This window comes from Lactuca virosa, chromosome 5 (assembly GCF_052849685.1).
Source record: "Lactuca virosa cultivar CGN04683 chromosome 5, Lactuca_virosa_CGN04683_v6, whole genome shotgun sequence".
Classification (NCBI taxonomy): domain Eukaryota; kingdom Viridiplantae; phylum Streptophyta; class Magnoliopsida; order Asterales; family Asteraceae; genus Lactuca; species Lactuca virosa.
In genome coordinates, this window is record NC_136430.1 from 330,990,313 (window position 1) to 331,017,328 (window position 27,016).

At 39.0% G+C, this 27,016-nt stretch overlaps 2 protein-coding genes and 1 long non-coding RNA gene across 7 annotated transcripts; all 3 read right to left on the reverse strand.

Annotated features, from left to right (window-relative positions):
* Positions 1–15,915: 15,915 nt before the first annotated feature.
* On the reverse strand, positions 15,916–20,563 carry LOC145116829 (Homeodomain-like superfamily protein). Of its 5 annotated transcripts, none has more exons than XM_079053141.1 (13): positions 20,381–20,563; positions 19,162–19,231; positions 18,836–19,074; positions 18,684–18,750; positions 18,359–18,573; positions 18,197–18,260; positions 17,492–18,124; positions 17,316–17,416; positions 17,172–17,230; positions 16,915–17,086; positions 16,704–16,848; positions 16,462–16,577; positions 15,916–16,379 (listed from the first exon to the last, which is right to left on the reverse strand). In XM_079053141.1, the coding sequence occupies exons 2-13, from the start codon at positions 19,208–19,210 to the stop codon at positions 16,242–16,244; spliced, it is 1,998 nt and encodes a 665-aa protein (XP_078909267.1). In that variant the 5' UTR covers positions 19,211–19,231; positions 20,381–20,563; the 3' UTR covers positions 15,916–16,241. The 5 variants fall into 5 exon arrangements, with proteins under 5 accessions (XP_078909267.1, XP_078909268.1, XP_078909269.1 ...); XM_079053142.1 differs by lacking the exon at positions 20,381–20,563 and adding an exon at positions 20,230–20,340; XM_079053143.1 differs by lacking the exon at positions 20,381–20,563 and adding an exon at positions 20,012–20,206.
* A 1,472-nt stretch (positions 20,564–22,035) lies between these two features.
* Positions 22,036–23,329, reverse strand: LOC145116458 (uncharacterized). Its single transcript, XR_013712098.1, has 2 exons — positions 23,003–23,329; positions 22,036–22,310 (listed from the first exon to the last, which is right to left on the reverse strand). It is a non-coding gene; the product is annotated as an uncharacterized LOC145116458 (long non-coding RNA).
* A 915-nt stretch (positions 23,330–24,244) lies between these two features.
* On the reverse strand, positions 24,245–26,170 carry LOC145115667 (AP2/B3-like transcriptional factor family protein). The gene is made up of 6 exons (XM_079052014.1): positions 25,964–26,170; positions 25,784–25,882; positions 25,321–25,352; positions 25,058–25,223; positions 24,619–24,825; positions 24,245–24,502 (listed from the first exon to the last, which is right to left on the reverse strand). Exons 1-6 carry the CDS (start codon positions 26,099–26,101, stop codon positions 24,455–24,457), a joined length of 690 nt encoding a protein of 229 aa, XP_078908140.1. The 5' UTR covers positions 26,102–26,170; the 3' UTR covers positions 24,245–24,454.
* Positions 26,171–27,016: the final 846 nt, after the last annotated feature.

Here is a 27,016-nt window from a genome sequence, read left to right on the forward strand (position 1 = left end):
TTGTCCTAAATTTTTGAACAGACTACACTTTTTAAAACTCAAATTAATTATTTAATTTATAATAACAATAATAGATATTACCTCATAGAAGAGTTCAGTATCTTGTTTTGACCATTTTATTCTTGGTGTTATTTTCATGTGAGTTTGGTAATTATAATAAGTAGCATTTTCCGCTTCCATTAAATAATCATCTTCTCTCCTTTCCCCAAAACCGTCATCTTCATGATCAAAATTGTTGGAGAAACTACCACCACTGAAAACCATGTAATACCCTTCTTTAAAAACCAAAACATGAAATTTAAAAGAAACATTTGAAGTAACACCATATAATCAAGAAATAATTGTGATTAAATTGAATATCTTTGCTTCAACACGTGTGTTCCTAATGTAGATGGTTCCTTTTTTATGTAAAAATAAATAAGTATATAAATAAATACCAATGAGAGATAAGAGATAATTAACATTCAAGAAAAATAATCAAAATATACAACTATTTGATGCCTATGTTCTGCAAGCCTGATTAAATCTTTCATGGGGATATCTTTCTTACTATGCTCAAAATCTTTCTCAGAAATTATAAGCATTTATGGGTTTACTGTGAGAAAACAAAATGGTCAAACTTGGTCAAATATATACACTTATAGCATTTACAACTGAACTTAAGAGCATCTTCAATGGTTATACTATACTATGTTATCACTCAAAATAAATGTCATATCATCATTTTATTAAATTGGCCTCTAAATAAATAAGCACTCCAATGGTTGAGCTTATTTAAATAGCTTTTTTTATAAATTTAACTAATATACCATTATCTATCTTATATATTTTATAAAACATCCTCATTTAGATAATCCATTTTTAAACACAAATAAATTTTTAATACGAACGTATAAATACAAATATATAGGCCCATTATATATATATATATATATATATATATATATATATATATATATATATAATTATTATGTTATAGTTACAAAGATAGAAGTAAAATTCTGACACATGGCAAGGACACGGGGCGCCCTTTCCAATCACTCCCAAACTTTCCCGAGGCCCGACTCTAGTAGTTCTTAGATGTTAGTAACGAAGCTATGGAGTTCCAGAGAGCCCCGAGAAATAAAGCTTTCGGGTTCGAAGTTTTTCCCGTGTAATGTCCGGTTTTTCGTCAAACAACCTTTGTCCCAGAAAAAGTATTATTACTTAAAAAGATTAATACATACTCCCTCCGTCCCAAAATTATAGTTCATCTTTCCTTTTTGGTTTTTTCCAAAATAATAGTCTACTTCTAAAAATAAATAACATTTTTACCAAAATACCCCTTCATTATTACTTAACAAACTAAGCATTTAATGGAACATTAAATGCAAAGCAATGACAAAACTGTCATTTTATTGAATAAAGTTAGTGGTAATTAATGCTTCCTTAATCTGTGTGTTTTTTATCTGTGGACAATAATTTTGGGACGGAGGGAGTACATGATAATCATAATGTCCGTTTTTTTGACATGTGGCAAGGATGTGGCGTGGCCTTTGATTTTTGTTATAAATAGGGCCGAATTCTTGTTCATTTGGTGCTCAAATCCTTTCCAATCACTCACAAACTTTCCTGAAGCTCGACTCTAGTAGTTATTAGGTGTTAGTAGCGAAGCTCTTGAGCGCAAGAAATCCCTAAGAAATAGAGCTTTCGATTTCGAAGTTCGGCCCGTGTAATGTCTAGTTTTTCATCAAACACATGTACGTTAAGTTATGCTTACCGTGCTTTAAGTATAACTTATATTTTAGGTCGTAAACGTTATTATGAACTTATAAATAAGATTTATCAGTAATACAAGTCATTATACTGACCGATCTACTTACAGGAATGATGACAAGGCTAGATCAGTAAGGTGTTTGAAGTGGATTTTCCAAACAGTATATCTTTATATACCAAACAGATCCTACCTCCGATACGATCTTACATGGTTGTTTCTTATCAGCTATACGTCAGTATTCTTTTGGGATTATTGATAAATATGATAAAAACTTTATAATGATTAAACTTTACAAATACAAACAAATACTAAGGGTTAGTAATATTCGTGTCTAGGTCGTTTTAAAAGGGAATCTGAAGTGTCAGGCAAAGATCTGACTTTCTCGCGAGTCTTCCACTTATATCAGGTGAGTGCATATTTATTTTCAAGAACATAATTTTAATATGAAGTATTTATTTAAAAGTATTAATTATCGGTTGAAATTCTATTGGTGAATTAATTGCTTATTATGTGGAATATTTGTTAAATGTATATTTGATAACATATGATGTGTGAACCAGATATATTTAATTATGTGTTAAGTGAATATATGGTATTTTTACATGATAATCTTAAGAAAAGCATTATTACTTAAAAAGATTACTACATACTAAATACCTAATATTTTGTGTTAGATATATACACCGAATTATAACAGTATTGTTTGAATATGGTTAGCATTGGGAATTGATTCCAGGGATTATAATATTGTCTAGTTTTAAACTAAGACGTATAAAGGATTTGTAGATCCCATTAAGTTGGATAAACGTGTAGTCCTATCATGTATTGCGATAGTATGGTATAAAATAGGAAAACAGCTTTGGAAAGTTGATTATAAGCATTATAGACTTGCCTATTGATGAAATAAGACTTACAAAGACTGTTAATTCGAGTTAAGTTGGAAGAGTGTTAGATTTACCCTGTATCTCATAGGTAGGAACTTTGGGATTATTATGGGTATTACAATTTGCTAGTTATATCCTAAGACTTAAAAGGGATGTTTAGTTCAATTAAGTTTGGACATTGGGTAGTTTTATATTGGGATGTGCATAAGATTGAAACGGAAAGTAGAGCTTTGTTTCTCAGGTGCTATTTATGTTGGGGTACAATTATGTTCCAGAAGTACTATTAAGTACAAAGTCCTTTTTCGACACTATCACGTGTCGGGGTATGGGAGTGTACAGGAGTACTATATTCATATTCGCCTCCTTTTTTTATAAGCTCCGTGTATCAGTGTTTCCATTTTCATGATGACCGAATAAGGTTCGTGACTCAGACCACTACTACGTATGTCTAAGTCGTCTTTTCGACTGCTAGATAGGATGCGGTATAGGACTACTGCTAGGCAAGTCTAAGCTATCTAATAGTGTTGATGACCATCCATGACTTAACTGTCTTGTGGTGTTAATGAGTTGTACCAATCCGAAAAGACAGGATTGTATGTTCATTCGAGTACTCCATTCCTCTCATTTGTTGTCTTTATTGATCCATGCTGCCAAGGAATTTCCAAAGCAGTATAGTCAACTTTATGCTTACAGTGATCTCTCATGATAGATTTCATAGGATCACTATTATAGGATCAATATGTAAGGATCGACAGGATGGGTAAGTAAGGGTAGATGGTCTTATATGATATCTAGGTTATATGATAGTGTCTGGTAACAGTTGGTTTTGTAGGTTTGATAATTATAAATTACTATCATAATAATATTGTGGGATTGAAAACCTTATGTGTCTCACTAGGTTTCCCAACCTGACCTACTCCATTTCAATGCATCATGGGTAGCGGTATTAAGACTGTCGGATACTTGAATAGGATGTTGAGCTATTAAAGAAAAGACATGCAATAGTGTTCAAGACCGTAGGTCTTTATGTTGTAACTATGTTGTGTATTGATTATGACATCCTTAGATTTTTGTATCTTGAAACAACATCTTTATTCAAAGATATTTTTAATAAAACGAAACAATTTCCACAAAATGTTTTATTATACTGAGATTTTCCATAAACAAAGATGTTAAGGTTTTTCAAAATGTAAAGAAAAAGTTTTAGGTCATTTGGGCCCTTTTTTAGTTAGGGTTTGAGATCTTGGTTCTTAGAGCTTTGAAAATGGACAAAGCTGGAAACTTTATCCATGCATGGTCTAAATCGATCCATATTTGAGCTTAGAGCTCTGGAAATAAGAGTTAAGAGGTTAATGAATTATGTTGTAATTAACGTTATCGTTGCATGGCAAGGGTCTTGACACGGCACGGTGGATGATGAACCACACGACTGTTTTGTCTAAAAGTTGTCACAACGCAGTCGGGGGATGACCATCGCGCGGTGACCCGACAAGTTAACATTGACCGTTGACTTTTTTTACTAAGTTTGACTTTAAGTCAAACTTTAGTGTTAGATCATAGATAGATTGAAACATCCCAAAAATACAAGCCAAAAATTCGTTTGAAAACATTACTAAAACCATAATATCCAAATATCATATAAGAAAAACCATAAGTCGTGTGTCTCAAAATAACATAAAATATGTCTCATATCACAACTGATGTCAAATCATGTCAAAAATATCAGAGTCTGACTCCCAGGCTAAAACTGTGGTGTGTGTCATGCCATCATCCCGAGCCCTTCCCCTTGCTAGCTGAAGTACCTGAAACCAAAACTGAAACTGTAAGCACGAAGCTTAGTGAGCTCCCCCAAACTACCACATACCATACAATAACATATAAAGCACATACTGGGCCTTGCCCACTGCGTCAGACCGAAGTCCGGAACTGACTAGGGCCTTACCCTCTGCATCGGACCGATGTCTGGAACTAACTAGGGCCTTGCCCACTGCATCGGACCGAAGTCCGGAACTAACTAAGGCCTTGCCCTCTGCATCCGACCGAAGTCCGGAACTAACTAGGGCCTTGCCCACTGCATCCGACCGAAGTTCGGAACTAACTGAACATAGCATAACATAATCATATCATATAACAATAACACATATACTGCATACTACATCGGACCGCAGTCCGGAACACATAACACATAGACATGCATGAATCACAAAGACATCAAGCATACTGAACTACTTCTCGGGACCACCCTTACATCGGACCGCAATCTGGAACTACTGATATCTATACGGGTCGGTATTCTGGCCGTAGACCCGTTCCTACTGGAAGGAAACTCACCTTGAAGAACTGACTGCTGAAAATCCAAGTGAAAGATCCCTGACTGCTGTCTCGGCTGCTGTCCGGCTATCATGACCAATAAAACACTTAATCAAAACGAGGATCCTTCTATGGGTGAAATGACTATTTTACCCCTGCTATGGTGTGGGTCATAACCAAGGCCCAAACCCTTTACTTCTTTCTAAGTCCACTAATGGCCCAATTTTCTAAATTGGGCCTAACTCCTCATATGGCCCTACTTAAGCCCAAAAATGCCTTTGGCCCATACTCTGACTCCTATAGGCCCACTAAGGCCCAAAGTCCAAAATACAACCCACACCGAGGCCCAAATACCCAAGGTCCAAACTGACTGAGTTACGCGGGGAGTACTCCAAAGTACGCTTAGCGTAAGTGCTTGATGGCGAGTACGTTGGGCGTACTCACATGTACGCTCAGCGTAATACCCTGTTAAGTCCTTTCTCTATTAAGTGCTTAATATTCCGAGTCAGAAACTACAAACTTAGATCCAAGTCTTATTCCATGCCTTAAACCATAAAGTTGCTTACTTGATGGCTTACATGACTCACATAAGCTCAAACTCTAAAAACAATAATCTATTTCCATGGAAATTGCTAGATCTCATGCATGGCTTCATGAAAGCCTCAAAGACTGAAACTTTATTGCTAAGAAAGTGTTTTGAGCCTCAAGGATGGCAACCCCAAGCTCAAAAACGGATTCACAAGATCAAGGTCCAACCTTTGCACCTAAAGAGGTCCAAAACTCCCATAACCCTAGATATAGAATATGAGGAAGAAAGTTAAGTGCTTTATACCTTCTTTTGTGACAAAAGGGTGAGCTTAGTCCAGATCCTTGAGCTCAAGCTTCTTCTCCAACCTTTCCTTTCCTTCTTCACAACTTTCTTTCACTAAAAGCACTCACAAAAGTAACTTCACATAATGAAAAGGGGTAAGAACGAGTTAGGGTTTTCTTGTGGGTGAGGAGGCTGATAAGAACAAAGGGGGAGGCTATAATGGGGTTTATATAGCTCTTAAACCCTTAAATTAGGGTTTTCCTTATCTGTTCACGTACGCTACGCGTACACTTTGGTACGCTGCGCGTACGTGTGCGCGCCCCCGATTCTAAACGCGGCCCATTACGCCCCGCGTACGCCCAGGCTACGCCCAGCGTAAGTCCTTTGGGAGGCCCAAGTCTTTGGTCCAAGTGCATAAGTCCAAACCAATACTCCTATTATCCATACTTGGCCCAATTATAATTTAAGAAAATTAAATAATTAATACCTCGAAAGTCGATCGTCACAAATCACCCCCACTTGAATCAGACTTCGTCCTCGAAGTCTGCTGCTACTGAATCTGAAAACAATTCCGGATAATGCTCCCTCATCTCCTCCTCGGACTCCCACGTCCACTCTGAACCCTTACAGTGCTTCCACTGCACCTTTACTAGCTAAACTACCTTGTTCCTCAAGGTCTTCGTCTTCCGATCCAAGATCGCAAAGGGTCTCTCGATGTAATTCAGGCTGCTATCAACCTGAATATCCTCCAATGGTACAACTGCCGACTCATCCACCAAACACTTCCGTAACTGAGATACATGGAACGTGTTGTGGATCTGACTGAGCTCTGCTGGAAGGTCCAAACGGTAAGCAACCCGACCCACCCGGGCCAAAACCCTGAACGGACCTATGAACCTGGGGCCCAGCTTGCCCCGCTTCCGGAATCTGATGACACCCTTCCAGGGTGACACCTTCAGGAGGACCATATCACCCACATGGAACTCCAAATCCGAACGCCTCCTGTCGGCGTAGCTTTTCTGCCGACTTTGAGCAGTCTGGAGCCTGCTATGGACCTGATGTATCAACTCTGTGGTCTTGAGTACTACCTCCGTACTCCCCATGACTCTCTGACCGACCTCACCCCAACAGATTGGGGTCCTACACTTCCTCCCGTAGAGCATCTCGAAGGGAGGTCGGTCTATACTGGAGTGATAGCTGTTGTTATACGAAAATTCCACTAACGGAAGATACGTATCCCAACTGCCACCGAAATCTAGGACACATGCCCGTAGCATGTCCTCCAGAGTCTGAATCGTCCTCTCGCTTTGTCCGTCCGTCTGAGGGTGGAAAGCGGTGCTGAAATGAAGACGAGTACCCATCTCGTCGTGAAACCGCTTCCAAAACCTGGAAGTGAACCGGACGTATCGATCTGACACTATCGACATAGGCACTCCATGCCGTGCCATTATCTCTCGCACGTAAACATCGGCTAGCTTCTCAGCCGATATGCTCTCCTGGATCGATATAAAATGCGCACTCTTGGTCAACCGATCCACGATGACCCAAATCGAATCCACTCCGCGTGCGGTCCTGGGAAGCTTAGTAATGAAATCCATGGTGATATCCTCCCATTTCCACACGGGAATATCCAACGGCTGCATCTTGCCGTGCGGCCTCTGGTGCTCCGCCTTGACCTTCCTGCAGGTCAGGCACCTCTCAACATACCAGGCGACGTCCCGCTTCATGCAGGGCCACCAATAATCCGGGCGAAGATCCCTGTACATCTTCGTCGCCCCTGGGTGGATGGAAAACCGAGACTTGTGGGCCTCATCCATCAACACTTGTCGTACCCCTCCCCAGTACGGTACCCAGACCCTCCCATGCAGGGTCAACAATCCTCGACTGTCATAATCAAACGAAGCCACTCGGCCAACTATCCTTTCGCACTTCTGGCGCTCCTCTTTCAGGCCCTCGACCTGCGCCTCCCTAATCTTCTCCAACAGTGGAGTAACTACTGTCATCCTCAAGCAGATATCTCGAATCGGAGCTGCTACCACCTTGCGGCTCAAGGCGTCGGCCACTACATTTGCCTTGCCCGGGTGGTAGAGGATCTCATAATCGTAATCCTTTACCACGTCTAACCACCAACGCTGCCTCATGTTCAGATTCGGCTGATCCATGAGGTACCTCAAACTCTTGTGGTCCGTGTAAATAGTACACCGGAACCCATAGAGGTAATGCCGCCAAATCTTGAGGGCGAATACTACAGCCCCCAACTCCAAATCATGTGTCGGGTAGTTAGCCTCGTGAGGCTTCAACTGTCTCGAGGCATAGGCTATCACATGCCCCCACTGCATCAACACTGCTCCCATACCTGTGATCAAAGCGTCACAGTAGACTACAAATTCATCCACTCCCTCTGGCAGGGTAAGAATCGGTGCCTCGCACAAACGCCGTCTGAGGGTCTCAAATGTTGCCTGTTGCTCCGGCCCCCAACGAAACACTACTGACTTCTTGGTCAGTCGGGTGAGCGGAACTGCTATCTTCGAGAAATCCTGGATAAATCTCCTGTAATACCCAGCCAAACCCAGGAAGCTCTGAATCTCGGATGGAGACTTCGGGACCTCCCACTGCATCACGGCCTCAATCTTGGCTGGATCTACCAATATACCCTTCTGGTTGACAAGGTGCCCTAGGAACTGCACCTCGCGCAACCAGAACTTGCACTTGGAGAACTTTGCGACAAGTCTCTCCCTCCTCAAGGTCTCTAGCACCTCCCTCAGGTGCTCCTCATGCTGCTCCTGAGTCTTGGAATACACCAAGATATCATCAATAAACACTATCACAGATCGATCCAGCATCGGCCTGCACACGCGGTTCATGAGGTCCATGAACGCGGCTGGAGCGTTGGTGAGCCCAAACGGCATCACCACGAACTCATAATGACCATAGCGGGTCCTAAAAGCGGTCTTCTGCACATCCTCATCCCTGACCCGCATCTGGTGATATCCGGAGCGTAAATCAATCTTGGAAAACCAAGATGCTCCTTGAAGCTGGTCAAACAGATCATCTATCCTCGGAAGTGGGTAACGGTTCTTCACCGTTACCTTGTTCAGCTCCCGGTAATCTATACACATACGGTGTGACATGTCCTTCTTCCTCACGAACAGGATCGGGGCTCCCCATGGTGAACTGCTCGGCTTGATAAATCCTTTGTCTAGCAGCTCCTGCAGCTGCATAGACAACTCCTACATCTCGGGAGGAGCCAGCCGATACGGTGCCTTGGCTATCGGAGCCGCACTAGGAACCAGGTCAATCCTGAACTCAGCCTGTCTCTCAATAGGTATTTCAGGCAAATCCTCTTGAAATACATCTGGGTACTCTCGCACTACTGGTACATCATCAACTGTCGCCTTACCCTTTTCCCGGGTATCCATAACATAGGCGACGTATCCTGCGCATCCCTGCTGGAAGTAGCGCCTCGCTCTCGCTGCTGAACAAAGAATCGGTCCGCGTTGTGGCCTCTAGCCCTGAATCACTAACTCTCCCCCACTAGGAGTGCGAACCCTTACTAACTGCAGCTCACAATCAATCACTGCCCCATTGGGGCTCAGCCAATCCATACCCACTATAACCTTATTCCCTCGCATGGGAATAGGAACCGAATCCACTGAGAACTACTCATCAAATAACCGCAGCGAACACCCCCTATGTAGTCTCGCGACCCTGACGGTCCTGTCATCATCTATCTCAACCTCAAGTGGGCAATCCAGCTCCCCTGGAGCTCTGCTAAACCGCTTGCTAAGCGCAAGCGAGAAAAATGATCGGGTAGCCCCCGAGTCAAACAATATTGTAGCTGAAATGCCGTTCACTAAGAACGACCCTATACACAAACACATAACCATAAGATACAATCAATACTAAAACAGAGATAAGAGGAAAATTCATACCTGTCACCACGTCAGGAGTCGCTCGTGCCTCCTCTGCTGTCATCTGGAACGCTCTACTCTTCGCCACTGACGCCTCAGCCCGACCCTGACGGCCGTCTGTAATCCTCAATGTAGAAGGGGCAGGTGCCTCCACCTTCTCTGCTGCTGCTAAGCTAGGACACTGGGACCTCCTATGGCCCCTCTGATTGCACTGAAAGCAAATCAAATCAGATGCTGAGGTGGGAGTCATAGTAGTAGCTGTACAATCCTTGCTCATGTGCCCAGTCCGACCGTACTTGTAGCAGCCGGAACTCCCTGCCTTACACACTCCATCATGAAACCTCCCACACTTTCCACACCGACTGTGGCTCTTCTGTCCCCTAGATCTGTGATCCGATACCTTGGCCTTTTTGCCCGAACTCCCTGTGCCAGATACCACCTCTGGCTTCCTCTTCCTCTCCATCTCTAAATCAATCTCCCTCTCACGAGCTCTCACAATCATGTCGTCCAGCGTTTTACAGCTAGACCGGCTCACAAACTGTCTGATATCACTCCTCAACATCTCATGGTATCGGGCCTTCTTCATTTCCTCATCTGCCGCGTACTGAGGAACGAGAAGAGCCCTCTCCCTAAACTTGGCGGTAATCTCCGCCACTGTCTCTGTCGTCTGCTGGAGATCTTGAAACTCCCTGACAAGCTGCTGCCTCAATAACAGGTGTGAACTCGGCTCTGAACCTGGTCGTAAAATCCGTCTAGGTCATAGCATCAAGGGCTGCATCATCCCCAATGACATGTCCGACCTCCTCCCACCAATCACGTGCCCTGCCTTCAGAAGACAGGATGCAAGTCGGACCTTGTCCCTCTCGGGACATCTGCTAGTGCGGAAATCGTTGGCAACATCAGCCAACCATCTGGTACTCGCAATGGGGTCTCGGGCCCCCTGGTAATCTGGAGCTCCACAAGCCCGGAACTCTCTGAATGTCAAAGTACGTGACCCCATCATAGTCACCATCTCAGTGCGGAACGCACTCAACCTCTCATCCAACAGCTCAAGTATGCCCTCCTTGACTGATCCAAAGATCACAGGAGTCTGCTCAAGTATGCTACGCATGACCTCTGAAGAGATGAACTCTCTGGTCTGCTCATCCAAATGCTCGGCTCCCGAGCCTGAACCTTATCCCTCTCCGGCACCTGAACTGCCGACTGTTGGTCTAGGGCGTAAAACCACCATTCTGAAACACATAATAACAATCATCAAAAATAATGACATAACTAGAGGGATCACATCTACCACAAGTTTCCTGGTCTTGTCTCAGCCTTCCTCGATTCGAGTACGGATCCTCTGCTTTCAGTAGTACGGGCCCATACTACCTTCCACATTTATCCGTACTTTCCTCAAGAACTTCCTTGACTCCACCAAGTCCCTTCTACTGCTACTGATCTATGCTACTCTCATCCTAGGCTTGCCCTAGGGTAATCACCGACCCGCTCTCCGCCATCAGCTGCGTAAGAAGTCCTTGCTTTCTTCCCCTAACTAGCTCGCAAATACTATTACATATCACTCAGACTAGATAATTCTTCGAATGAAAGATCCTACCCTACAACGGTTGGACTCAAACAAGAGCTGCGAAATAGGGTTAGACCTAACCTTCTGAAATTATTTAGTCCTTGCAATATGTAACTTAACATATTTGTTTACTCGTTAGTGAAAGACAGCTAGAACTCCCAAAAGCACAAAGCAAGCAGCATTCGGACATCGAGTGCACATAATCAAACATATACTAATCAGGCTATCATACTGACTAATCTGTACTAGCATGCAGTTCTCATAAAGCTAAAACATATATAGCCGGCACATAAGGCATTCTTCCTAGATCCTTAGTCCTATTCTAGCATGTTGTTCTACTGAAACTGATAATCATAACATAAACTTGTATTGGTAATTTGGGAGTACTTACTTGAGCTCGGCTGATCGCATGCACCACACCCCTTTTCTCCTTTTTAAAACTCTTTTCTTTTTAAGTTTCTTTTTCAAAAATTTCTTTCGAAAATGTTTTTCTTTTGAAAACCTTATACCATTTCCTTAGTTTGAGTTCAGACACACCCGAAAGTGTGTCCGAATCCCTCAAACCAAGGCTCTAATACCAACTTGAAACATCCCAAAAATACAAGCCAAAAATTTCGTTTAAAAACATTACTAAAACCATAATATCCAAATATCATATAAGAAAAACCATAAGTCGTGTGTCTCAAAATGTCATAAAATATGTCTCATATCGCAACTGATGTCAAATCATGTCAAAAATATCAGAGTCTGACTCCCAGGCTAAAACTGTGGTGTGTGCCATGCCATCATCCCGAGCCCTTCCCCTTGCTAGCTGAAGTACCTGAAACCAAAACTGAAACTATAACCACGAAGCTTAGTGAGCTCCCCCAAACTATCACATACCATACAATAACATATAAAGCACATATTGGGCCTTGCCCACTGCGTCGGACCGAAGTCCGGAACTGACTAGGGCCTTGCCCTCTACATCGGACCGATGTCTGGAACTAACTAGATCCTTGCCCACTGCATCGGACCGAAGTCCGGAACTAACTAGGGCCTCGCCCTTTGCATCGGACCGAAGTCCGGAACTAACTAGGGCCTTGCCCACTGCATCGGACCGAAGTCCGGAACTAACTAGGGTCTTGCCCACTGCATCGGACTGAAGTCTGGAACTAACTGAACATAGCATAACATAATCATATCATATAACAATAACACATATACTGCATACTGCGTCGGACCGTAGTCCGGAACACATAACACATAGACATGCATGAATCACAAAGACATCAAGCATATTGAACTACTTCTCGGGACCACCCTTGCATCGGACCGCAATCCGGAACTACTGATATCTATACGGGCCGGCATTGTGGCCGTAGACCCGTTCCTACTGGAAGGAAACTCACCTTGAAGAACTGACTGCTGAAAATCCAAGTGAAAGATCCCTGACTGCTGTCTCGGCTGCTCTCCGGCTATCATGACCAATAAAACACTTAATCAAAACGAGGATCCTTCTATGGGTGAAATGACTATTTTACCCCTGCTATGGTGTGGGTCATAACCAAGGCCCAAACCCTTTACTTCTTTCTAAGTCCACTAATGGCCCACTAAAGGCCCACTAATGGCCCAATTTTCTAAATTGGGCCTAACTCCTCATATGGCCCTACTTAAGCCCAAAAATGCCTTTGGCCCATACTCTGACTCCTACAGGCCCACTAAGTCCCAAAGTCCAAAATACAGCCCACACCGAGGCCCAAATACCCAAGGTACAAACTGACTGAGTTATGCGGGGCGTACTCCAAAGTACGCTTAGCGTAAGTGCTTGATGGCGAGTACGCTGGGCGTACGCTCAGCGTAATACCCTGTTAAGTCCTTTCTCTATTAAGTGCTTAATATTCTGAGTCAGAAGCTACAAACTTAGATCTAAGTCTTATTCCATGCCTTAAACCATAAAGTTGCTTACTTGATAGCTTACATGACTCACATAAGCTCAAATCTAAAAACAATAATCTATTTCCATGGAAATGGCTAGATCTCATGCATGGCTTCATGAAAGCCTCAAAGACTGAAACTTTATTGCTAAGAAAGTGTTTTGAGCCTCAAGGATGGCAACCCCAAGCTCAAAAACGGATTCACAAGATCAAGGTCCAACCTTTGGACCTAAAGAGGTCCAAAACTCCCATAACCCTAGATCTAGAATATGAGGAAGAAAGTTAAGTGATTTATACCTTCTTTTATGACAAAAGGGTGAGCTTAGTCCAGATCCTTGAGCTCAAGCTTCTTCTCCAACCTTTCCTTTCCTTCTTCACAACTTTCTTTCACTAAAAGCACTCACAAAAGTAACTTCACACAATGAAAAGGGGTAAGAACGAGTTAGGGTTTTCTTGTGGGTGAGGAGGCTGATAAGAACAAAGGGGGAGGCTATAATGGGGTTTATATAGCTCTTAAACCCTTAAATTAGGGTTTTCCTTATCTGTTCACGTACACTGCGCGTACACTTTGGTACGCTGTGCGTACGTGTGTGCGCGCCCCCGATTCTAAATGCGGCCCATTACGCCCCGCGTACGCCCAGGCTACGCCGAGCGTAAGTCCTCTGGGCGACCCAAGTCTTTGGTCCAAGTGCATAAGTCCAAACCAATACTCCTATTATCCATACTTGGCCCAATTATAATTTAAGAAAATTAAATAATTAATACCTCGAAAGTCGATCGTCACATAGATGGCAGACACTTAAAAAAATGTCTAAGTGGGTGTTATACTGGTTTCTTTGTATGTGACGAGGCGTATGGCTATCTGCTTTCGTCTGTGGAGTGAGTTTTCTCACTTATACTTTGTACTACAATATGAATCCTTTGTATGATAGAATGTTGGCATGTTGTAGGGTTCTGTTGGGCAGGTAGATTTGTTATAACTATGTGGTTGTGGTTGTGGTTTTTGTTTGGTAGTTTGTTGTTATATGCATATGTCAACATATTGTGGATGGGTTGAGGTGGTTCAGCTGTGTGCTGAAGGCCAAGATACCCGGGCGGCCCAGCTTTATGTCATAGGCCCAAGGAGGGCGGTCCAGCTTTATGCTGAAGGCCCAGGTGGCGGTCGTCAAGCCCAGTGTTATAGGTCTTGTGTGCATGCATTATATGTGTATTGTTGTATGAGGTATTTTGGGGAACTCACTAAGCTTTGGCTTACAATTGTGGATATAAATGTTTCAAGTACTTCTGAGGATCGCGGCAAAGCAAATGCGTGACTGTACACACTATCCCGAAGATTTTGTGATTTTGAGTGATGTTATGTTACTATACTCTGATTGATTCCGTTTTATGAAACAATTATTTTGATGGTGTTTGACTTTTGGCACTATCCCAGAGATTTTATGATTTTGATGGTGTTTGACTTTTGGCACTATCCCGGAGATTTTATGATTTTGAGAGATGTTATGTTACTATACTCTAATTGATTCCGTTTTATGAAACAATTGTTTTTATGGTGTTTGACTTTTGTGAAAATGGTTTCTATTTCACTTTAAAATTTTGAAAATTTTTATCATGGTTTTTAGGATGTTACAAAACAAACACCACCTAATTGTTAAACCTAGACATGCATGTGGTTGGAATTCTAATACGCCACATAACTTTACAAAAGATTACCCCTTTCCTGCCATCTCTTCCATTATTTCATCATACACCAAACCAAACACACAAACAAGCATACAAAAACCAGCTTCCTCTTCAAGACTTGCATACTTAACACAATGTTCATCCTAGTGTTGTGCAAGGATACATTCTATGTTCTAATTCCACCACTTTCTTGTTACTAGTGGCCTTAACATTCCTCTTTCTTGATTAGTTTGTACTTCAAAGAGAACAACTTTTTCTTATAGCAACCTTCCTCCATCTCGTTGTCCTTCCGTAGAATGTAGCGACAAAACTTTTTATTTGTCTAATCAACAAGAAAATTATCCAAGCAGAAAATAGGGTTTTGCAAAAAAAAAAAAAAAAAAAAAAAAAAAACAACAAACAAACAAAAAACAAAACAAAACTGTAACCTTTCTTCAAACAAAAAGGAGTTAAAGTATTCGGAACCAAAAGTTAAAATTTGTAACCTTTCTTCAAGAAAAAACGTGTTGGGTTGAGGCTGGTCCACAACTTTCGCTTCGGCGCCAAGAACTCTTAATCGCAGCTTTTGACATCGTTGTCATAGTCTATCCTTGAGAGTTGCTGAGCCGAATGATACAAAGAAGATGAAGACATTGCGATATATTTATAGTTCCGGTGCCAAGTAATTAAGGGAATGGGGAAGAAATAGTTGTACCGATTTAAGGTCTTATTTATTAAGGGTCATCTCACGTTTCACAGACATGACATTTATTATTCATGCTAACAATGTCACGTAACCTACAAACCGGCTTTCATTGGGTTCGAAATCGGGCCAAACTTGAAACTTTATTGTGCTAGGGTGACATTTTACCTTTTAAGTTTTAATATAAACTTGCATCCACATTAGTAATTTAAAATGAAATAAACCTATCATATATGATTTGGTCTAACTACAGACCGAGTCAGACGCGTCTGATCGAGTCCGAGAATAACTAGTCTGCCGGAGTAAAGTATAGAAATGCAAAATTTCATTTCAATTGATTAATATAAACCAACAAAGTGATAAAAAATAAATATTTTATAAACTACAAGTAGCCGGAAGATAAATTATATGTTTATTTCTTACAAGTGTCGAGTAATTCTGATAAAGAAAAGTACAGCCTGAAAACAAAATTGGAACAAGTCGAGTCAAAAACTACTATTTCTGATATCCATCATTAAAAGCAGCACATTTGACATTCCCACAAATGTATAATATCACTTACTATAAAGAAATTAGGCCATGTTACAATAACCCATAATCCTAATACTTGTATAAAAAAAAAAGAGTAAACAGAAAACCATATATGTATTAGTTAAGAATTAGGAAATGAATGGGTGGTATAGTTTTTAATTTTTGAACTTTTTTTTTTGTTTTAAATTTGTCATATTTCAGATTTATATTGACTCCATCGATACATTTCATCTTCACTGTCATGAGACTTCGTAGGACTCCCAACATCACCTTCCATTTCTTCATCTTTCTTTTCTGGCTCCTCACATTTTGTTGTTTCCTCAGCCTCCTGTAAAAAACCCAACATGTTATGCATTAAAACTTTTATACAACTAATTAAAAAAAATTAAGAAAACTAAAATAGGTCTTACATTAATGTCAGCAGCCACGTCATCCTCTCCTGTGAGGTTCATCGGGTCATCATTTTCAGAATCTTCCCCTTGAGCTTCTCTTAGCCGTTGGATTACTACCTCAAAATGAGAATTACCTGAAGAAAAAAGTTATATATAAACAAAAATAATAAGAAAACATTACATAACATTAACACATGCTTTTAGCAATCACAAAGAATCATGAAAAGATTTTTAAAGTAAAATACATGAATTGTTGTTACCTTTAAAACGAGTAGTTAGGGCATGATTAAGCCTCAAAGGCTGTTGTTTCTCTTCTTTTTTGTACTTTGATTTTATCTGCTGACGTGTCCTCCCAGGAAAACACTCTTTTATCATCGATAAATCTGTCCCAAATTGTTGAACAGCCTGCACTTTTAAAAACTCAAATTAATTATTTCATTTATAATAATAATAATAATGAATAGACATTACCTCGTAGAAGAGCTCAGTATCTTGTTTTGACCATTTCATTCTTGGTGTTATTTTCATGTGAGTCCGATAATTATAATAAGTAGCATTTTCTGCTTCCATTAAATAATCATCTTCTCTCCCTTCCCCAAAACCCTCATCTTCATAATCAAAATTGTTGGAGAAACTCCCACCACTGAAAACACATGTAAAAGTAATACCCTTATTTTAAATACCAAAACATGAAATTTAAAAGAAATAATTGTGATTGCATTGAATACCTTTGGTTCAATGCAGGTGTTCCTGTTCCTGTTCCTGATGTAGATGCTGCTTCCTTTTTCTGTGTAATAAAAAATAAAATAAAATAAATAAATAAAGACCAAAGAGAGAGATAATTAACATTCAATAAAATAATCAAAACATACAGCTATTCGCTCCCGATGTTCTGCAAGCCTGATTAATTCTTTCATGGGAATTTCATTCTTGTTAAGGTCTTCCTCAGGAATTATAAGCAATTGTGGGTCCACTGTGAGAGAACAAAATGGTCAAACTTGGTCAAAGATGTACACTTGTAGCATTTACAACTTACAACTTAAGTTACCTTGTCTTTTATTTCTTCTTCGTGTGCTGTGAGGGAATTTCTTTTTGACTTTAGTTGACTCAACAGGTGCTTCACTGTTGGCCTTTTTCCGTTTTCTAACAGGTTTTTCCTTCTCATTGACCACTTTCTTTGACTTTTTTCCCTTTCTTTCACTTACAGATTCACTTTCCTCTGGTCTGTAATCATCAATATTGTTGTTATCTTCATTCCCATGTATGACATCATCAGCAACTCCCTCATCCTCAAACTCATCTACAAGTGCAAGTGATTTTTTCGATTGCTTTCTTAATCTCTCTGAAGATCTAGAAGCTTCATTTTCAGGAGATTGTCCTTTTCCCTTGTTCAAAGTCTCGGGAATGGCATCCGGATGCTCTGATGGAACCACGGAATCCACCTGAGACATTTCCGTGAAAGTTGTTGGTTCTTGTTCTTCATTTAAATGGAAATCGGATAATGACTCCGTCGGAATGGAATCAGTGATTCCGATTGATGGTGAGCCAAAAAGTTCTTCTGGTGTAAATGTCGGAACAGGGGCGTTGTCCATGTAGTCGATTTGAGAAGAAGCAGAATGAATACTTTCCACTTTCCGAGTTTGTGCATTAGGTTTTGGCTTGAATTTGCATACTTTTGGTCCTATATTAGCAACTCAATATCAATATTAAGAAAGATTACTTATTATACATAACTCTGATATTTTGGACATACCTGCACAAATTCTTGACTCAGACAATATGTCAAGAGGTTCCCAGAAAAGGGCATTTTCGGCATCCTAAATTCAGAAACACTCCAAAAGTTATCAATCTGTTGCAAAGTTTGTAATTAAAATGAGAGATAAAAAACTGAATCACTGGTATCATCAGTCTTCACCTTTGGTACTGATGATAAACTTTCTATCTGAAAATCTTCATTGTCATTAAAAATAGAAGCTTCCTCCCCTGTTAAAGGATCAATCTGTGCAAGAGTTTCTAAATTTGTGCAAGCATCAACAGTATTGCTCAAGCCTTCAATGGGTTCCTTCTCTAAGTTCTCATCCATGGAAACATGAATGGTTGTTGGTGTTTCTGAGACAGGTGGCGAATTCACTACATTGTAATTAGGATCCAGACATAAGTGTTTCAATTTATGTTCACAAGTCTAATAAATTCTCTAGATTTAAAAGAAGTATTGCTACTTACTGTGCCCTTTAACTGACCTGTTACTGTTGTAGATTGAGGAAGTAGGTCATTCAGTGATTCCAATGTTGGAAACAGTTCAGCATTCTGTTTGCAAACATAGACAAAATTAGGCAACAGGGGTAATTCCGTAATTGTAAACATGAAAGGTTAAAATAAAAAAAATACACACCTCTTCATGTGGTTTTTCAAACGAAGATTGCCAATTATCATTGATATTTCCAGAGACTTGGTTGACATCAAAAGGTTGTTCTTCTTCTTCAGTTCTTGCTATAATCTCATTATCTGCAGTAGCAGCAGCCTCAACAGGTTGTGTTGGAGGGGTTGGGGTGGATTTTGGTTCGGGTTGGGTTTTAGGTTTAGGTTTTGGTTTGGGTTTGGGTTTGGGTTTAAGCTTTGTACTTGCATTTACTGCAAGAATACAATCAATAATAAACACAATTGAAGCATCAAGAAAAGTAAAAGAGTCTCTGAAACTTAACAAAAATAATATATTACCATTGTTTGCAGCATCGGTTGAAGTCAAATCATCAAAATCAATGTCCATGGTGAACTGGTGCAAGAATCTCTGAAATTTGACAAAAGTAATATTTTAGTAGACTTGAATAACAAGGTAATTTCAAATGCTTGTTGAGAGTGTTAGAATCAGGGATTAATCTGCTTTTTTTAAAAGGGAGTTAAACATCTAATTTTTATATCTTATTCAGAAAACTAATGAGTGATAAATAACAAGTTGTTGATCGAATGATTATATGCATGAATTCCCACCATATTTCATCAGGACAAATTTTGATTTTAAGTTCTACCAAAGGATCATTGACATACCAATTACATAAAATGATTGATGACACCAAAATCACCAACTGTTAATAATATACAGATACAATGAAGCCATGAAACCACTGACATGGATCGACTTGGGACATATTCTAACTTTGGAAAACAATTTTAGGATTCTGTAATTGTGTCTTTAGGGCATGGATGCATCAAATCAAAGCACTTAAAAGTATCAAATTAAGTAAGTTTTACTACAAAACTATGAGATCTCTATTCATGATCTTCATGTCCACCATCTATGATAAGAAAAAATGCTGCTAAGATTGGGAAAATGATTCAAGGAAAGCAATTGCAGTAACTTGCTAAACTTGGAAAGCAACAATCATGTATTTGAAACCTAAGTCAGGATCGAATTAAAAATCAAGAATCAAGAAAAAAAAAGCATTTACATAAACCCTAAACAGATTACAAAACCACAAGATAAACCAATAGAGAATCAGAGGGAGGGTCAGATAAACCATTTCTCTCAATCTAAAAACCTAGAATCCTCATCAATTAGAAAATTACTCACAAAACACCTAGAACTTGAAACATCGAATGCTGGCGTTGAACATAGCTCAAGCAATCAACAAAACAAAACCAAAAACCCCACTTGAGGAAAGTCTTGAAAACGGTTATTCTGAAGTTATTTGACATAAGTTTTGCTCTATTAGAGATACCAAGTTGAATGAAGTAATTCGGGGGGAAGAAAAAGAGGTAATTTGAAGTTCCAAGGAAACTAAATCTTACAGAATGGAGTTTCTACCACAGAAAATGACAAAATGCAACAGAAGAAGAAGAGGAAAAAGAGGTAAACTTGAAGTTGTAGCAACAACTCATTGCCAGGGTTAAAAGTTGAAACAAACTTAAAGAAATTAGAGAAGTAGGGAAAGAGAGATACGTAGATTGAGACTGTGAAAGACTGTGAGACTCGCTGTCGATGGCTCAATGCGTGAGCGCGATGTGGCGTCGTGAACGGTTGCCAAATCCAATCGTTTTCCACGAATCCTGGTCTTCTACGGCCTTTTACTCCTCCGTTACTTTATCATCATCTTATTTTACCGCCTTCTCAGTTGATAACATTGCTGCTGTATCTGTAAATGTAATGTATGCCCCTAAATGTAAATAATATTTATATCACAACTGGAAATTGGGCTGGGCTGGGCTGGGCTGGGCCGGCCCTGATTACTCCTTTTTCCGTATGGGTTTCAAAAAAGAAATCGACAAGGGTGAGGTGAATAATAACTAAAATCTATGTGTTATTTGAAATCTATTTGAGTTCTTTTAAAGAAACCGATTTCTTATTTCATTGACAAATTCACCAATGGAAAGAAGAAACACTCCAAGAACCCAAATTTGTAATCCCTTATATGAAACTATGAATTCCATTAGACCAAACTATCCATAGAGATCCATAAAGATAAAGAGTGGGTACATCCGTACATGTGCATCCATCAAATTCAAGCCTGTGATTAATTCAATCAGTTTTGATGAATCTGTGTGTTCTTTCTCATCAATAAACTCAACCCAGTATGAAACTATCACTTGTGACTAATTTCTGTCATGGGTCTTGATCAATGCCTCCTCTTGATTACCGTCGCCACACAAATCTGTATGATGGCGGCTAAACCTGCGAATATGAATCAGAAATAATTAGATATGCACTATCTAGTTCAACCAGAAGAGCGGGATGAAGATACATAGAAAAAAGAGATGCTCACCGGAGATGGAAGTAGAAACCGATGAGGGTGACGGCAGCAGCAGGCGCAAACTGTTCATACAACCTGCGATGGAGTGATTCGGTGAGTGAGGGAGGAAGGAAAGAGACGCGTGACGGAAATCAGGGAGAAATCGCGTGAACCAAATGTATTTTAAATAGAGCTTTTTACAACGCAAGGATCTGGTTGGTTAAAAACTCGTAAAACCTAGGATTTTGTCGATTTATGATATAAATAGAAAGATATAAAAATATTCGCTTGATTTTTTTGAAAAAAAAAATAGAGGTAAACCGAACAGGTGAAGACAAGAGAGCGAAAAGATACTGCAACTGCCACCCGCAGGTCGATACCAATCATCTTAAGGGGTTGTTTGATAGTTGTTGACTGAGTTAGAACTGACTGAATTAGAAGCTGATGGGTTGTTTGATAGTTGTTTACTGAGTTAGAACTAACTTGATTAGAAGCTGACTCGGTTAGAAAATCTGACTGAAACCATGTTGTTTGATTATGTATCTGATTGGCTGTGTTGAATGATCAAAATGATCATTTTACCCTTTTGTTATTTTACAACACAACATGAATCTATTTAGTTATAACAATGCAATTTAATACAAAAAGCAATTCTCACAATTACTATATAAGCATTTTTATTAAATGCTGAAAATAACCATTTTACCATTTTCAAAAGAATTGGTTTTGTCATCCAGAAAGGACTAGCGGCGCAGCTTGTTGTCCGTTTGTCTTCTATCGATATGTATTAAACTATCTTCATTTTTAAATGTTAAACCCATCAAAATACATTAATATATAAACATTTTTTTTCTTGCTAAATTGCAAATATTCATCAAATCACATAAAATCATTAGCACGATATTATTGATTTACAAACTGGTTGAATTTCTACATAAACACAAACTAATCGAGTGTTTTTCTTTGTTTCAAAGCTATGAATAACAACCCAATTGACAGCTTTATATATTGTATTCTTCAAGATTCCAAAAGGATGATGATCTCTTCTATGAAGTACCGACATATATACATAATTCTACTCCCGTCACCAATCACCAGCCAACGCCTCAAACTGCTCTTCATCATTCACATTGTCTAAAACACCTAGAAGGACAATTTTGTTGATGGCTTTAGTTTCATGCATGTAGATTAAAGAAGATTCAAGTTTTTTGCTTAAGATCCCACATGAAAAATTAGTTTAAGGATATGCCATACAACCATTTGCAAAGTAATAACAAATAAAAACATCAATAAGTATGTGGTAATGCATATCTCTTACTACTCCAGATTTATGCTTTGTTTTTTGATATATAAACCAGAATGCTCAAGTTGTTCACAGAACAGTGGCCTATACAAACAACTAAACTTAAGGGTACTCAATGTGATAAAACATCAACAGAAGGTTCTCCATGACGACCTAAAGCCATGGGACCAAAATCAATATTAGAAAACCAAAATAGATTTCAAATTCATAGCAGAGTAGGATCGGTATGATTTTGCACAAACAAAAATAGAAATTTGCTTAACATTCAAATACTTCATAATTTCTTGAGTTCTGATTCAAGAAACTTGATTTAATTCACAACTAAAATCAGCCAAAAAACATACAAATAAAAATTGGGTTAATTGCAGGAAAAAACGAGCCAAAAAACGCAGAGCCAAAAATCGATTGAAGGAGATGGTTGGATAGCAATCGGTTTCAAAAATGATTTTATTAATCAATTTCAAAAACAATCATGAATCGATTTCATGAGATCATTCGACTAAAGATGGAGACTAAAAAACGCAGAGCTTACCGGTGTTGGAAGAAGTAGGCATTGGTGGATGATGGTTGTGTTGGAGTAGGTGGAGGAGGAGGGTGATGGAAGAGGGGAGGATAAAGCTTCGGCGAAGACAGAATCGGGAGAGGGAGAAACGTGGGTTCGTTGATGGAGCGCTTCAACTTCAACGCATCTGGGCAAAATTGGGAAATATTCCAGTCAGCTTCTTTTTAACATATGACCGAGTCAGGCCATTTCTCATGACCGAATCAGACCATAAGATTGGGTCAGATGTTATTAGGCTTTTATCAGCCAAAAGTGTTGATTCGGACCCAGTCAGCACAAAATCAAACAAGCCCTAAATCTATCGTTCTTATATATCGAGTGCATTGCAAAAATGGTCACTCGACTAGTATTTATATACATATTTTGTCCTATAACAAAAACATTTGAATTCATTGTTCTTGTTGGTAAAAAAAGTTGTTACAAATTTCGTATTTGATTGTTCGTTTGTTGTGGAACACCTAAAGAGATTCAACCTTCCACAAATAACAAGTCACGTTCCATTGTTACACAGAGCAAGTCGATTTGTTTTTCGTGTCCGAGACAAGGTGAATTAATAATGTTTCTTTCGTTTATACAGTACACTAATTTTTCGTACTTAAAATTCATAAATTGTTTGAATTTGTTTTCCGTTCATCTTTAATTGGTTACATAATGTGCAACTAATATCAACATACCTTAATTTATAAAGTGCAAGTAATAGTATTTTTTTAAATCACATATTGTGTTCCTAATAAGTTTTCATGGTTTTAAATCCTGGTGTAGGACATTTAAAGAATGTTTATCTTAACTATAACAACCTAAGTGAAAGAGGAACCAATCATTAGTCTAGAAAATCACACAAAAGGTAGAATTTGGAACTTCACTATTCATGACTTATTTTGAAAAATAATACAAGTGGATTTAATCAAATTTAGACATCCCATGTCACCTAAAAATTTCTATTGATCATTGTTCAAGAATGTGAAAATGCCAAGAATTAAACAAAACAAGTTGGCATATATCTAAGATTGAACTCAATACCTTCTTATTAAAAACACCTTATTAGCTGGGCTAGCCCCAACTCGTTAAACATTTTATTATTTATTAAGTTGCTTTAAAAAATTCCATTAAACAGATCCAAGCCCTATAACCAATTATGAAGGCCCAGTTATAAACACTCTTAGGCTTGATAAGGCCCAAGACCAGTTACGAAAAGAAGAAATAAGCCCAGGATTGGTAATAAGTCATTGGTCAATGTCTCAATGATATAACACATCACATAGTGATAAAGGTGGCAATGATCAATGGAGCAAAGTGTTGTTCTGTGCTCTCATCTCTTGTTTACACTTTGACAAAAGGACTCCAATTTTTTCAGCATTACAGATACTACATTGTTTGGATTTCATACTTCAACAGAGACATTGAACTTTGTAAAATCATATCTCAAGCATCATCACTATCTCCAGCCTGATTCACTCTTGTAATGTAAACCTTCATTCAGATACAGAAAAAGATGAGTAAGTTTTAAAAAAAAAAAAAAAACAAGTTGAACTAAATAACAAGAGATGTTTGGTTGTATGAAAGGGAATAGAGATCAAGAAAATAACCTTAAAAACTGTGGGTTTTATGAGTTGGAAAATTAATGCATCGCCATCAACTAGTTTATGATCTTCAGCAAATGCTTTCCATCCTCCACTAAGTCCTGTTTTCCTGGGGAGATACTTTGTTGGCCACTCATCTCCATCTTCATCAACCAATGTCATTATTTCATCACGTTTAGGAAGATAGCTTTTGCAGAAATACACAGGAAGACCCTAATTACAATTCATAATAACATGTTAAATAGAGATTTTTAAAAAAATGTTATTTCATGTGAAATGTGAATCAGGTACATTCAGTTGATGCCCAATTCACATTGGGATTGAAACTCTCTATTAAATGGGAAATTGAGGAACTAAACATATTTCATATTCTTGAAATTCTTTATTGCACATACGACCTCATGAATATAGCAATAATGGGTATAATAATCCCTTTTGAACTTACCAGCCAAAACCCACCCGAAACATGGGATATAAGCATTGGTTTTAAGAAGCTAGGAAAATCAGGCTGCAATTTGGAGTGTAGTTCTTCTGCTCTTTCTGAAGCATACTCTCTATCTTCATCAGAGGCATAGATTCGATTGGATAAATCCCTTACTTTCATGCCATAACTGATGAATGAATACATAACTCAAATAGTCAACAACATGAATCAATATTACAAAGGTTATTTATATCAATAAAAACTACACAGGCAAAAAATTTTACCTCCTGCGCATTCCCAAAGGCTCAACTAGGATCTGTCATAGCATTTCAAGAAATATCACTTAATAATTGGTATATAAGAATGGGGGGAAACTCTGAAGAAAAGAAATAGTATGCTATTAAACAAGATTAATCCAACAAATGAGCTATATATTGGCATCAACATATGTTAGCATGTTAAAAAAGCAAGCCACATTCAAAAAAAGGTTTCATCAAAAGGCTATCATGCAATAACTTCAAACAGAAATTATTACTGGATCTTATTGACAAGAAAACCTGATCAGTCCCTCGTTACAGGAAGTGATTTTATTGAAATCCCACAATCACTTAATTGTTATAACTTTATGATATTCAAAAGTTAAGCATCAAGTTAGCGATTGACAAGAAAAGATAAATCTTGAAACAGAGAAAGGAACCCAGTCCAAGTATCGAGCAAAAAAAGACAGATATGGTGAGAAATCAGTACCTCTTTGTAACTTGGTGGTGGCTTGTCGGCGACACGATTGGACCTCCTCACAGAAGACAGATCCAGCGGCTTACGAGGCGTTCGGTTCACCTTCTTCATCTACGATTATTAACAAAAAATTAGATTCTATAGTACTTCGTAAATGCATTGATTTAGAATCATACAGAAAGTGGAACATACAGGAGTGGGCTTTGGGGTTGAGATGATTCGAAGAGATAGAGCCAGGGCATTGAGTTTCAATTCTTCCATTCTTTTCTTGTTTTCTTCCAATCTTTTCTGTCTACATTCTTCATAGTTTACCTTCTTCGGCGCCACCATTTTCGCGAACCTGAAGCTGGATTTACAGGCGGCCAAGCTAAGAACAAGAAAATGAGGGCTGGTGTTGTGCTGGGCGCCATAGTTTAAAGGGACTTTAAAGGTTTGAATTTCAAATTAGGTATCGGAGTTCGTGTGTAAGTCCCCAAAGTATCAATAAAATTAACAATTTTTAAACGAATAATCTAATAAATACAAGTTAGACATAAAGATCTTTAAAATCTCGATACGGATTGTAATATTGTACGATCATACGATCTCATTTAGATAAATCAATCTAATCTTACATGAATCGTTTTTGGATCAAATCGAAATAAGATCATAGGATTGAATGGTAAGAGGGTGTTTGGGTTCCTTTTCAAACGACTTTTAGATTTTTAACTTCTTCAAAAAGTCAAAATGTCTCAAAATTTGTTTGGTAATGGAAAAGTTTTTCTACAAACAACTTCTAGATAAGAATAAAAAGTTGGTTGGACAAAAGACAGGTTTTTGTATCTTTTTGCAACTTTTGGACCTAAAAAAAGTAAATTACATTAATGCCCTTACAACTACCCTAATCAATTCACACCTACCTACATATCTTCTCGTCTTTTGTCTCCCACCTTACAGATTTGTTCTCATCTTCTCGTTTCGATTGGCTTCACTACTCCCGTTTCCCACAGGCGATCTTCCTCCGGTCAACGACCGTTGTCGGCGTCGCCTACCCCCTTCTCCGTTCAGGTAAGCTTCAACTCCGATTTGCTTTGTTTGTTCCGAGATTTTCAATCTGTTCATCGTTTCCCCTCAAATGTATTGATTTGCTTCTCCCAATTTGCTTATGTAATGCACCTCACTGGTACTTATGCACCTCCTTCTCCCGATTTGCTTCTGTAATGCACCCCCATATGTTACATGGTTGTGTATAAAAATCCATATATA

Excerpts from the sequence above, each read along its gene's own strand:
- LOC145115667 (XM_079052014.1), bottom strand. The coding sequence starts at position 26,101 with ATGGTGGCGCCGAAGAAGGTAAACTATGAAGAATGTAGACAGAAAAGA. Across the intron at positions 25,353-25,783 it reads CACCACCAAGTTACAAAGAG|ATCCTAGTTGAGCCTTTGGG; the intron begins GTACTGATTTCT and ends ATGCTATGACAG. Across the intron at positions 24,503-24,618 it reads TAAAACCCACAGTTTTTAAG|GTTTACATTACAAGAGTGAA; the intron begins GTTATTTTCTTG and ends ATCTGAATGAAG.
- LOC145116829 (XM_079053141.1), bottom strand. The coding sequence starts at position 19,210 with ATGGACATTGATTTTGATGATTTGACTTCAACCGATGCTGCAAACAAT. Across the intron at positions 18,574-18,683 it reads TCAATCTACAACAGTAACAG|TGAATTCGCCACCTGTCTCA; the intron begins GTCAGTTAAAGG and ends ATTACAATGTAG. Across the intron at positions 18,261-18,358 it reads GTTTATCATCAGTACCAAAG|GATGCCGAAAATGCCCTTTT; the intron begins GTGAAGACTGAT and ends TTCTGAATTTAG.